Raw genomic sequence first — 12250 nt, 5'->3', positions numbered from 1 at the left:
TTTTATCTCCAATCCTGTGATTCCTACTTGCCCTTACTGCTGGGCCCTGCAACAAACAGGTTCCATGGTGCAAGGTTTGCTGCAAAGTATCCTCTCCCATCCATAGACTCTGGGGTTCACCACTGGACTCCCAGCACACCGCTCAATACGTGGCAGGGAGTAGGAGGCTCAAATATTTGAGCTCCCGCATGCCAAGTGCTCCCGCATGCCAAGCCCCTGTGGGATGACTCACTGTCCTGCCTACATTCCAAAACTCTGTGCCTTCCCGAAAGCCATCCCATGAATCTGGGCCATTCTCTCTTCCTCTTATCTAGCCAAATCTAATCCCTCCTTTAAGGCAAACCATGCCAAATTTGAGGACTACTCTTTTCTGAAAAAAAGGTTTCAGGTTACTCTCATGGTTCTTACATCTGTGTTCCCCAGCACTTCCTCTACAACTCATCACGCCAAAGTATAGTGGTCAACCCTGCTAAACAATCTGGAGATAATAATTGTGTCTCATTCTTTCAAAGTGCTACTAAGTATCTGTTATATCTTACTGATGTGTGTCACCCATTGTATAATACAAAATTTGATATACTAAAGGTACTCAGTAACTGATTATGGAATTGGACTTACTCATTTTTTACAGGAATAAAGGAAATGTATATATTTTTATGCTAATGACTATCTTAACTCTCCCTCTCAAAAAAGTTCATCTTCTATATTTAGTTTCTATTTCACATTTGGAAACATCCCCTCTAGGACCAGTTAGGTGAACTGGTTTTGTACGAACCTGTTTCTCCAGTGCCAAGCACACACTAGTATGAGAATGAGAGTGGTAAGGACCATGACCAGCACAGGGACAAGGACGGCGGCCAAGGCTACATCTGAAAACCAAAAACAAACAAAACAAAAACACACATTAATACCACAGGCAGAAATCATTAAGGAGAAGAGTACAGATTAACCATATCACCATTCAAAGCTTTTCTATCTCAAAAAAACACCATAAACATAATTTATGCAACGAGAGTGGGCACGAGTGGTAATTGCAGAGGCCTTCATGGATACATGGAAGTGCGTCACATTATTTGCTCCACCTTTGCATGTTTTTAAATCACCAAGACAAACGATAAACTGGGAAAACGTTATTTTCTGCGTATGTGATAAAAGGTTAATATAGTTAATCTACTACAGAATTCACAAGTAAAAAAACAACAGAAAAATCAGCAGAGATGAAAGAGCAATGCATTAAGAGCACAAGTGACCATTAAGCATGTTCACCTCACTAGTAATCAGAAAGATGCTATTTTTGCTTCTCAAATTGGCAAATATTTAAAAGAACAACTAATTGTTGAAGAGGGTATCAGGAAACAGGAATTTTGATGGGACTATAAATTGAAACTACCTTTCTGATTGGCATTTTGGGGCAATATCTATAAAAACCTATTACTTGGCAATTCTCTACGTAGAATTTATTCTTAGGAAAAAAATTAAGACGGCATTCAAAGATGTATCTTTAAATACGTTTGCTTCTGTATCTGCAGAAGATTGTAAATCTGGAAGTAATCCAAATGCCCAGCAATGAAAGGGAGTAAGTAAATCATGGTCTCCTCCTTATAATAAAGTATTATCCTTATAATCTAATATTATAATAAAATATTATCCAGCAATTGGAGGTGATGGCAAAATATAGATGCAGGAAGATAATAATATAGTATTAAGTATAGAAACCAAACGTGTGCATGAACAAGGCAGAAACCAACACAATGCTGGAGCCTTCAGGGACTTGGAGATCACTTAATCCCCTTATCTCACTCCACAGATAAAGAATCCTGGGCAGAAATGGTCTGCTTAAGGTCAGTTGGGACGCTAGTTTCTTCCTCCACCTCTCAACCTCCTCCTGGCCATGAGGGTGATAACAGCAACAACTGCTGCTATTTACTGGGTGCTAAGCACCAGACCTGCATCTTATTTACTCCTTATAATCACACCCAAAGAGAGAAAGAAGCTGAAGATACAGGGAGGGAGACAATAATCAATAACACCAGGCCTCTGAGAAGCTGTATGGGTGGGAACGAGGTGAGTATGCAGGCTCCACAAAAAGGAAGTGCCCTTCAAATGGCTTCTACTTTGGGAAGCTGAAGAGAGTAACTGAGAGTGACTGAGGATCTCTGGGTCAAGGGTTGGAAAAATACAGAGAATGTTTCAAACAGCTACTGTTGAGAACAGACAAAAGAGCTAACCAGGGAAACAGAAAGACCACCAGCTGCCACTGAGGGCTCCACTGAGGGAGGATCTGGACATTACAGTGGCACAAATCTAACCATGACATGATTTTCACCAGCATCACTCTCAGCCTGGATGTAAAAATGGAGAAAGGAGAAGTGAATAAAACAGAAATCATGACTCAGGATAGAAAGGACTAAGAAATTAGAAAAGCTAATGTGCTTTATCCTTAAAATCTGTGAAGTTGTAGAGAGAATAATCAGGTTCAGATGGATACAGTCTGACTTAATCAGAGGCATTAAAATATATGCTTAGGTTCAAAAAACAATAAAAAGTCTACATACTACTGTTCCAAAGAAAAGGTGACAGGAGGTCTTCAATCAAAAAGACCTAGATGTTCTTTGTTATTTTAAAGATTATAGGGATCCTAGTTCTGGAAGAAAATGCTTTAAGAACCCTTTTAGTCCTAAGATTTTAAAATTCTATAATCAGATTTTATAAAATGGCTGTTTTTCCATCCGGGTACGTGGTCTGGGATTCCACCCGAACGCATGCTTTCTGTAAATGGATAAGAAGCTCTTTGTGGTATGCTGAAATTTCTCGTCTCTGTCAACTCTTGCTTCTCTCTAGACTGGACAAAATAAATGTTGCCTCTGCCATTTCAAAAAGTTGCCACCAAGTCCTCAGCCACTATTCCCACCCCATGACTGTGCGTCCTGAGGGGAATTCAGGATGGAGAAAAACAGAATACTGGCTCTAAACAGTTAAGATACATATTAATGAATAATTTCAATGAGCTCAGACTCTTGCATCTTCCCACACATAGAAAAGCACTAAAATCATTAACTTGAGACGTCTGGTTTTTGTGATTAGCAGTAATTCTTTGATGTTTGACTACATTTTTTCCAGCATAAACCCCTATAAATCCTGGCTCCTCCTCTTCAGAACAGTTTCTCAGAACTATCTGGGAGGCTATATCCCAGGCTACTGTCCTCAGTAAGAACCTGAATAAAACATAATTCTCAACTTTTAGGTTGTGAGGTTTTTTCTGTTTTTCAGTCAATACTAGCTTTTCCTGCAGCATGAGAAAGAAATTGGTCTCTTTGGGAATAGTTCAGAAAATAGAAAGGAAACTGACATGTAGGAAGTTGTAGAAAGTTATCTGAATCCAGGCAAATTTTCAGAAAATGAGAATGATTAAGTTCTGTGTGGCACAAGTTACTCTGAATGAACTGCTTTCTCTTCTCTGCACTGTCCTGAAAATTAGTGTGCTTTTTATCTGTCAACACTGAAATTAATTCCTCCATAGCACTGATGCTTTTTGTTCCTGAATTCAACAGAAATTTTGTTTTCAAACTAGTAAAATTAAAAAACTACTATGTTTTCTACATGTTAACACCTTATATACTAATAATTAAAAGCAAAATTTGAAAGTAAATTGAAAAACACTTTATAATCTGAAAAACTGTAAACATTTAAAAAACAGAGACCAAATTTTTAAAATAAATATAAACAGAGTATCTTTTTTTAAAAAAAGTATTTATTTTCACCAAAACTTTTTTTTTCTTCTTCCTTTTTTCCTACCAAGTTCCCTATCTAGCAAATTAATGTATAATCAGAAAAAAAGTTTGTTTCCTGCTATGGTTTTAGTTATTTCTAGAAAAATTATCTTCCTAAGCCTGAGACTCCACATATTTAGCTATAGAGGGAAAAAAAACATAAGAGGAAGCCCAGAATACAGCAGCCATCTCTAAATATTTAAAGAACCATTTTACATGGCACCAGGTAATAGAACTTAGAGCAATGCAGCCAGTTTTTTCTATAAGGTATTGAATCAAATTTTTTGCTATACTTAAAAAACAGAAGGAAACAACCCTGAGCATTTAAAAGCTGGAAATGTTTCTGAAAACTTAAGTTAAAAACAAAAAAACTCGCTACTATGAACAGGTATTAATTTTTGGGTTTGCATACCTTTGGTTACATTTGGAGTTATGGTGGTATTTTTGATTTCAGGAGTGGCAGTTGTTTGCTGTGTGTGTGCAGGAAATTCATTGCTACTTCGAGGTTGTAGTGGTTGAGTAAATTTGGGGGCACGACCTTGAAAAAAAGTTTTAAAAACTTTTAATTCTTTAATCTATACCAGCTTGATTAAAATAGTTACTTTATAATGCTTTTAATATGTTTATGGAAAATTATACCACAAATCCAGGGAACATCAAATTCTCACATTTAAAGTAGGCATACCTTTGGCTATTTTTGGAGGGGCTGTAGTGTTTTTGAGGTCACTGCTGCTCCGAGGAGGTGGAGGCTGAGTAAGTTTTGGAGGACGACCTTGAAGAATGGTTTAGAAAAGTTTATACATTTTGCTTATAAAAATCATAGTTAAATATAGTAATTTAAAATATCTTTAACAGTTCCCAGAGTACTTAATTCTGCACAGTAATTTTAAATCTCAGAGAGAAATACATCAGAAGGACAAATATACTCTGCATGAAATGCACAAATATGTTGGGATTTCTGAGTTTTTAAATAATTAAACTGTCCGAAAAGAATCTTCTTAGGAAGGAGAATAACAGGGAGTCAGATGATGTTGAATGATAAAGCTATAAAAATGTCATCACAGTATAATATACTACTCATTCAATTCATTTAATAAATATTTATGGAGGGCCCACTATGTGTCAGGCACTATGGTAGTTTGGGGGGATATCACAGTAAACAAAGTACTAAAATATTATATAATTTTGAAGGAAGTTATTCCCATTTTTAATTTATTCAATGTAAAAGGCACTTAGGCTAAGATGACTTACAATCACCAGTGCTTACATGATACAAATATTCTACTACATGAGACCTGATTAAAAATTATTAAGGTTGAGACTACATTTGGAAAGCAATCTCATTGTATTATCTCATCAGTGACACCCTCTCTTTCTTCTTCCACTTGTAATTTTGGAAACCAGTTTGATATCTAATATGATATTTAATAGGGATAACTATTTCTTTTTAAAAATTCCTTTAAGAACATACTGTAGAGTATAAACACTTACATTATTATTAATTAACTTCTCAGAGAACAGCACAGTCATTTTTAATTAATCCAGTGAAAACCACATGCCTTTAACATACTGTTGCTTTACCTTTAGGAATAAACTGACATCCAAGCAGTTCCACTTTCATGGCAATTTTCTGCTGCCATTGGGTAGGATTCACTCTAATAAAACGTGCAATAATTGGTGGCAAAAAGTTATTACGCACATCCTGGTGATAATCTTTGTTTCCTTGAAATATCTTTAAAAAACAACAAAAATTGGTACTTTACATCAACAGAGGCCAGGGCTAAACTGCTCCACTGAAACATGTTTTTGGTTTTTGCTCTGGGCCTTAAATGAGCTCTGCAAAATGTGACATTAAGCATTAATTTCTAAGAAAATAATCATAATTTGGTAAAACTATTAAGAAGCTGCACACTCTTCATAAAAATTTCATAGGAGGAAAATACTGAATATAGAAATGATTTTAAGATGACTTAAACATAACAAAAGTTCTAACTTGGCAATTTGGGAAGGTTTCGATTGCAGTGCACAGTATCTTCTATTAATAAATTAGTAACTCTAGTCCTGTGGAATCACGAACTATTTAAATACATTAATCTTATTTTCAAAGTAAAGCATAATTGAACATTTGAGGTCTTAGAGGAAATGCTGTACTGTGTACTTTTCATAATTTTTCTCTCAATAAATAGACTGAAAGTGAACATACACTAACAAACACATAACAGATACATAGCTCCGCCTACTGGAGAAACTATATAAACACAGTTCCCATATCATACATTTTCATTTCCTGCTATTTGAACCAGAAAAGTGATGCTGCCCACTGTCTAATTTAATAATCATAACTAAATAGCCACGAATCTTCATATAATTAACTCAGATGTTCTTCATCACAAGCCTACAAAATAAGCAGAACCCAGAACACTGCAGTTTTTACAATGTAAGTGGCCTACATAGCCAGTCAATTTACAGCAGTGATTTGAATCTGTCTTCTGACTTAACCATACGGCTCCACTAAGCAAAAAAGAGCCCTCCTCGTTCCTTCAGGCCAAATTACCTAGGCAGTTTCTAAAGACCATTAATAAACAGATACCTGCCTAAAATCCAAGTCGTTTTTTGTCAGTTAATGTGAGAACAAGTAGATGTTTAACTCCTCAGTCAAGTTATTTCCAAATATTATAGCTATTTTCCTCCTGGATGATTCAAATGGCATTCGACTATAAAGTTCTAAGATGATTTAATATCCTTTTTTTGTTTGTTTTCTGTACGTGGGCCTCTCACTGTTGTGGCCTCTCCCGTTGCGGAGCGCAGGCTCCGGACGCGCAGGCTCAGCGGCCATGGCTCACGGGCCCAGCCGCTCCGCGGCATGTGGGATCTTCCCGGACCGGGGCACGAACCCGCGTCCCCTGCATCGGCAGGCGGACTCTCAACCACTGCGCCACCAGGGAAGCCCAATATCCTTCATTTTTAAAGAGGTTTGAAGTTACAATAATCTCTGAACCAGTAAGCTTCCATTATTTCCTCAGATATTACTATCAAGTAAAATGAAGGCAATTCCTTGCAGTCTATTATACTAGTGGAACAGGAACAATAACTAAACATCAGCATCTTAGGACATAAAAACTATCCCTGAAATTTTACTCCCTACTGCCATCTCATCTTCATAAAGAACTTAAAGGAAAAAGATTTCATAAAAACTAAGTAAAAAGGATTTACATTTAATGTGTGAGCATTTATTATGACCCCCCATGTAATGTGGAGGTTCAGAAGGTGCCACGAGGGTGAAGTGAAGTCAAAGTTTTCACCCTCAAGGAACTTACATTATTGGATATTACCAAACACAAAAATGGCATACTATTAAAAAGCAATATATTATGAAAACAACTTGTATATACATTCCCATTTTCTGAAAACAAAACCAAAAGCAGTCTGAATCTTTGTGTATGTGCCCATGCATGTGTGCGTGCTTAGAAGGGGTATGAAAATGAATACATCAATTACCCCTGAGTTGGGAGGAGATGAGAGAGCAGATGGACAAACATAAATGAGGCAAAAAAGACTGTTATTTCATATAATTCAATGTAAGGACTTCCACTTCTACCCACGACAGACTAACGGGGACTGGATTTATCCTTCTGCCTTAAAGATCTGAAAAATCAGATAAAATATATGAAACAATGGTTTTCAGAGGCTGGACAACAGGCAGCATAGGGCAATACTCCCCGAGTGGAGGAAAACAAATGAAGTGAGCCCTTCTATTGCACCAGTATTGCCTGGAAAGAGCGTGGTGGTCTCACTGAATTGAGGGAGAACTCAGAGATGGAGAGGCTAAGGCAGCTAGAATTTGCAGGGCCAGAGTATGGGAGAGACAAGAATTACACAGAGACTTATAGGGTCTGTTGAGGTTTCCCTTTACACCTTTAACTAAACTATCTGCGGATGGAAAAAAAAAAACACTAGAAAAGAGCAGGAGAACAATTCTCAGGGCCATACAGGGCTGGGCCAGCTTATGTTGCCAACAGAGAGTGGAGAAACTTCATACACATGGGACACTGGATTGAGTTCTTAGAACAGTATTGTCTCAGTAGTGGGGAAAAATTAGAACTAAAACTGCTCAGGTGCTGCCTAACAAACCTCAAATGTAAGCTTTGAAAAGATCACAGGATTTCCAAGGAACCTAACTGCATCGCAGAATAAAGCTCAAAAATATTTAAAAGAGTAATAATAAAAAAAAAGAAATCGAACACCAAGCAATATAAAGTTCACAATGTCTGGTAACCAATCAAAAATTACCAGGCATGTAAAATAGGACCCATAATATCTAACAATATATAAAGACCCAGATGACACATTAGTATATAGTATTAGTAGACATGGGCATTAAAAGGGTTATTATATACTCCATGTGTTTTAGAGGTAAAGAAAAGCATGAGCATGTTAAGGAGAGACATAGAAGAAATTTTAAAAGCCAAAAACTGAATATTTAGAAGTGAAAAATACAAGGTTGGAGATAAAATACACCAGATAGGATTAATAGCAGATCAGACACTGAAGAGGAATAGACTAGTGAACTTAAAGATAAAACAATACAAATTTTCCAAACTGGAACATGGAAAGAAAAAGACTGGAAAAAAATAAACAGAGCATCAGTGAACTGATACATCTTCGAGATTCATAATCTTCATGTAGTTAGAATTGAGGAGGCAACGTATTCAAGAAAAAAGGGCCTATAATTTTCCAAATCTGATAGAAATTATAACTCACAGATCCAAGAAGCTCAAAGAAATCCAAGCAGAAAAAAACATGAAGACAACTACACAAAGGTACATCATAATCAAATTGCTTAAAATAAATTCTTGCTGAAAACAGTGCAGACTGGAAAGCAATGGACCAGCATATTTAAAGTATTGAAAGAAAAAAACTGTTAACCTAGTATTCTACACCCAGTGAAATTATCTTTCAAAAAGGAAGCCAAAAAAAGTTTTTCAGAAATTCAGTGTTGTTAGATGTTTTTATAATATAAGCATGGATAATACTTATAATTTCAAAAAATTAACTATATTCTACAAGTATAACAAATATTATTGTACAAATAAATATGGATGTGCTAATAGTAAAAAGTAAGTTTGGGGGCATTAGGCAGAAGTAAGTTAGATTTAGAGACAATATTTTTATCTGCTTCAAGGGGTGGAGGCTCACCAAAGATTGAAGTTCATGTGATATCAAGCAGAAGAGAGGAAAGAAGGCCTTGAGTAACAGCTGAAGAGTTTAGATCCATATGAAAGATTAAAGGGAATCCCTGGAGTTTTTTGAACAGAGAGATGAGAAAAGTGGCAAGTGAAAATATATTAGCATGTCACGTATATGATAGAGACCTGATAGTATCATAAAATTGAAACAAAACTCACAGGGAGGTTTCATTGAAAAAATGTGCTCATAATTTCAATTCTAGATGAGAGGCATCCACCTTCCTTGGGGACAGGGACCCCTTGTGGTGGGTGGATCAAGGTCCAGTAACCCGGGTAAAAGTAACAAATCTCTAGCTGATAGCCACCTCTACCTATTTGCTCTCTACCCCTAAGCACTGTCATTTTTTGCTAACTAAAACGACAGTTCATTATTACCACAGAAGTTAAGGAAATTCTTCAGGTGGAAAACAAGTTGTTTTCTACGACAAAAGTTGCTGAGGTGATCTTCACATGACCTTTCTATAATATCCTACAATTAAATGCCCTTCTACCTTTAGCTCTTTTGTCCCCACCCCCGCTGGCCTAGAGTAGAAATCTTGGAACAAGTTAGGCTCTCCATCATTCTGTGGATTGCTAAGAAAAGCTTTTTAAGGACAAGAAATTAAAGTTCCTTTTTATTATTTTTTAATGAATTATTTAAACAAGTGAATTAAAATGTACTGGAAAAAAAAAAATCAGGAAAGTACTTACCCTTACAATCATCAAAAGGGACCTAGAAGCACTGAGAATTTCCTAACCACAGGTAGAAGGGTAAGGCCAATAACTAACACTACCTAAAATAACCAGAAGAGGGCAGAGTAAGACCAAATGATATTTAATTTTTATATCGCACAGGAAGAGCTTCTGTGGCTTTTGGCAAAGGCCACCTACCCCACCATCCCCTTTTTTAATGTTCTTTAAAAATACTCTGGTAATCATTTTACCTTATCCTGCTCCACACCAGGCTCTCTGTACACAGTCCATCTCTGCCCATCATCACTGTATAGAATTCTGTAGGCTGACACATAGTAATTGTGCTCCACCATGGTGGAGCCGGTGGTTACAATGCCTGGGAATGGAGAGGTCCTTTCGTTAGTGCTCACGGTCTGATCTCTGAAGTTTGTTCATCACTGAAGCATTAACACCTAAAATGTACTGTTGAAACATTTTTGTCTCTGGCACATTACCATATCTAAGTGCACGGTTTCATCCTAACGGTAACTAAATCCTTGGCTTTGCTCCCTTGTAGAGACAAGGAGAATGATGCACACACGTAAGGAAAGGACTATTGTATTTTGGCAGCTTGTGTTCAGGACACTGCAAAATACAGTTCACCTACTGAGAAAGAATGACTTCCTGGGAATGAATAGATGAACGAAGATTACTGGTATTATTTTTAGAACCAAAGCAAAATAAATCTTTAACAAAATTATCTAAACCAATCCTAACCAATTATTCTGACCATTTGTTAAGCTGCTCTAAATAATTAAATTTATACTTTGGCACATGTGGAATATTATTTGGAGCACTTAAAATGGACTCCTTGAACACAAATTTCTCTTAATGACTATAGGAGATGGTTATTTCAGATGTAGCAAGATCCCTTTACTGAAACACGACCTTAAAAGAATCTCTTTACAATGAAAAGAAACGCTAGTAAGAATCAAATACCAAATCCTCTCCTTTGCCATCCTTTATAAAACCAACTTCGGTCATATTAATACGAGGACACTAAACTTGAAACCATAGAATTAAATTTGCAGTGACCTAATTTTCTATGAAATTCTTAGATGTCACTCGGTTTCCAAATGAAATTAGTATTATATATCATCTAGAAAATTATGTCTCTTAACCTGTGATCTTCTTTTCCTTATTCAGATCTATTTGCAACCACTGATTTTCATCAGTGGCAAAAGCAGCCCAAGGAGGTCCAGGCTTTTTCAGCCTGGCCTTTTCAGGTTTCCAGCTGTTCTCTTGCCCGGTGTGGTCCGTCCACTCCAGCACAGATGATGCTGTTATTTGAGCATCGGCGATCACACCAGATTCCATGCCCAATGTTCCATAACAACCTGAAACAAAGAAGAAAGTAATTTGGTTTCCAGAAATACACTCAAAAATCTCTAAACACTTGCTCATTGGAAACTCTAATTGTTCCTTTAATTAACATACACTATGCTGACAATATACTGTACTAGAGGGTTTCAAAAGTACGCAAATGTTTCTTGGGTCTTTGTCTTCGTGTCTCATCAGAGAACCTACAGACCTATTTATTCACAGCAGTAATCACTAGCTTAATGGCAACACATTACCCTCTCCCTGGGATACTCTCCCCAGAGGGCAACTCGCTCCCTTACCTCCTCCAGGTGTTTGCTCAGATGTCACATTCTCCATGAGGCCTGCCCCAACCCACATTAAACTTCGAACCTGTCCCTTCTGAACTGCCTGTCCTCTTTCCTTGCCTTATTTTCTACATCTTTTATAATACTGTAAACAGGACGTTATAAACATTCATTTACTTATCCACTGTTTACTGTCCATCTCTCACTTCCAGAATGTAAGCTCCAGGAAAGCACAATTTTGTTTTTTCTGCTCACTTTTGTTTCACTAGCACCAGAACAGTGCCTGACAAATGAAAAAAGGCACTCAATATTTCCTGTTGATTGAGTTAATTACTTCAGACATATTCAAAATTCCCTTTTTCTAAGGCAACTTCCATGCTTACGTGATCATTTCCCTATTAATATAAAACCTTCAGTTTATTCCATTCATTAAATTATTAAGCACCTATTTTACCTCATAGAGTTATTTGTGATAACTAAATGAGAAAGTACAAAAACTCCCCAAAATCCAAAACCCAACCTAGCAATTGGCAAAGTGCCTGATGTACAGTGTTCAAAAAATACTGGCTATTATACAAATTATGATAAGTTATAAAGTCCATGAGAGGCTTACCACTTGTCTTAAATGTAAAAAGACTTGTAGATAAGTGTCCCCTGAAAGAGAGAAAGACTTTTTTGGTGACACTCATATAACCACATGATTTCCTCATATTTGTCTTAGCAAAGTTTCTTTGTTTTTATTTCACTAAGAACAGTCTATGGCTAAATATCAGACAGCATAATCAATTTTCTCTACAAGTATCTAGTGCCTATCTAGTTTCATACATGATTATGCAAGTGCATCCATGCAACAATTGCTTTTTGGGAATATATAATGAAAAGTGTAATTCTCATAGAAAGAGGCTCAAGCTTCCTG

General features: G+C 36.6%; 1 protein-coding gene across 4 annotated transcripts in view; it reads right to left on the bottom strand.

Moving 5' to 3' along the window:
• The window catches only part of DCBLD2 (discoidin, CUB and LCCL domain containing 2), an 856719-nt gene that overhangs the window by 31109 nt on the left and 813360 nt on the right, over nt 1–12250 (bottom strand). For all 4 annotated transcript variants that reach the window (XM_067034824.1, XM_067034823.1, XM_067034822.1 and 1 more), the window contains 7 exons: nt 11948–11988; nt 10849–11064; nt 9940–10064; nt 5352–5502; nt 4456–4542; nt 4183–4308; nt 776–869 (listed from right to left, as the gene is read on the bottom strand). In XM_067034824.1, the coding sequence (XP_066890925.1) occupies nt 776–869; nt 4183–4308; nt 4456–4542; nt 5352–5502; nt 9940–10064; nt 10849–11064; nt 11948–11988 (840 nt within the window). The remainder of the gene's footprint in view (nt 1–775; nt 870–4182; nt 4309–4455; nt 4543–5351; nt 5503–9939; nt 10065–10848; nt 11065–11947; nt 11989–12250) is intronic.

The sequence above is a fragment of the Kogia breviceps genome, chromosome 5, assembly GCF_026419965.1.
Source record: "Kogia breviceps isolate mKogBre1 chromosome 5, mKogBre1 haplotype 1, whole genome shotgun sequence".
Taxonomy (NCBI): Eukaryota; Metazoa; Chordata; class Mammalia; order Artiodactyla; family Physeteridae; genus Kogia; species Kogia breviceps.
The sequence above is the reverse complement of the archived record's forward strand: the minus strand, read 5'-3'. Positions and strand labels throughout refer to the sequence as shown.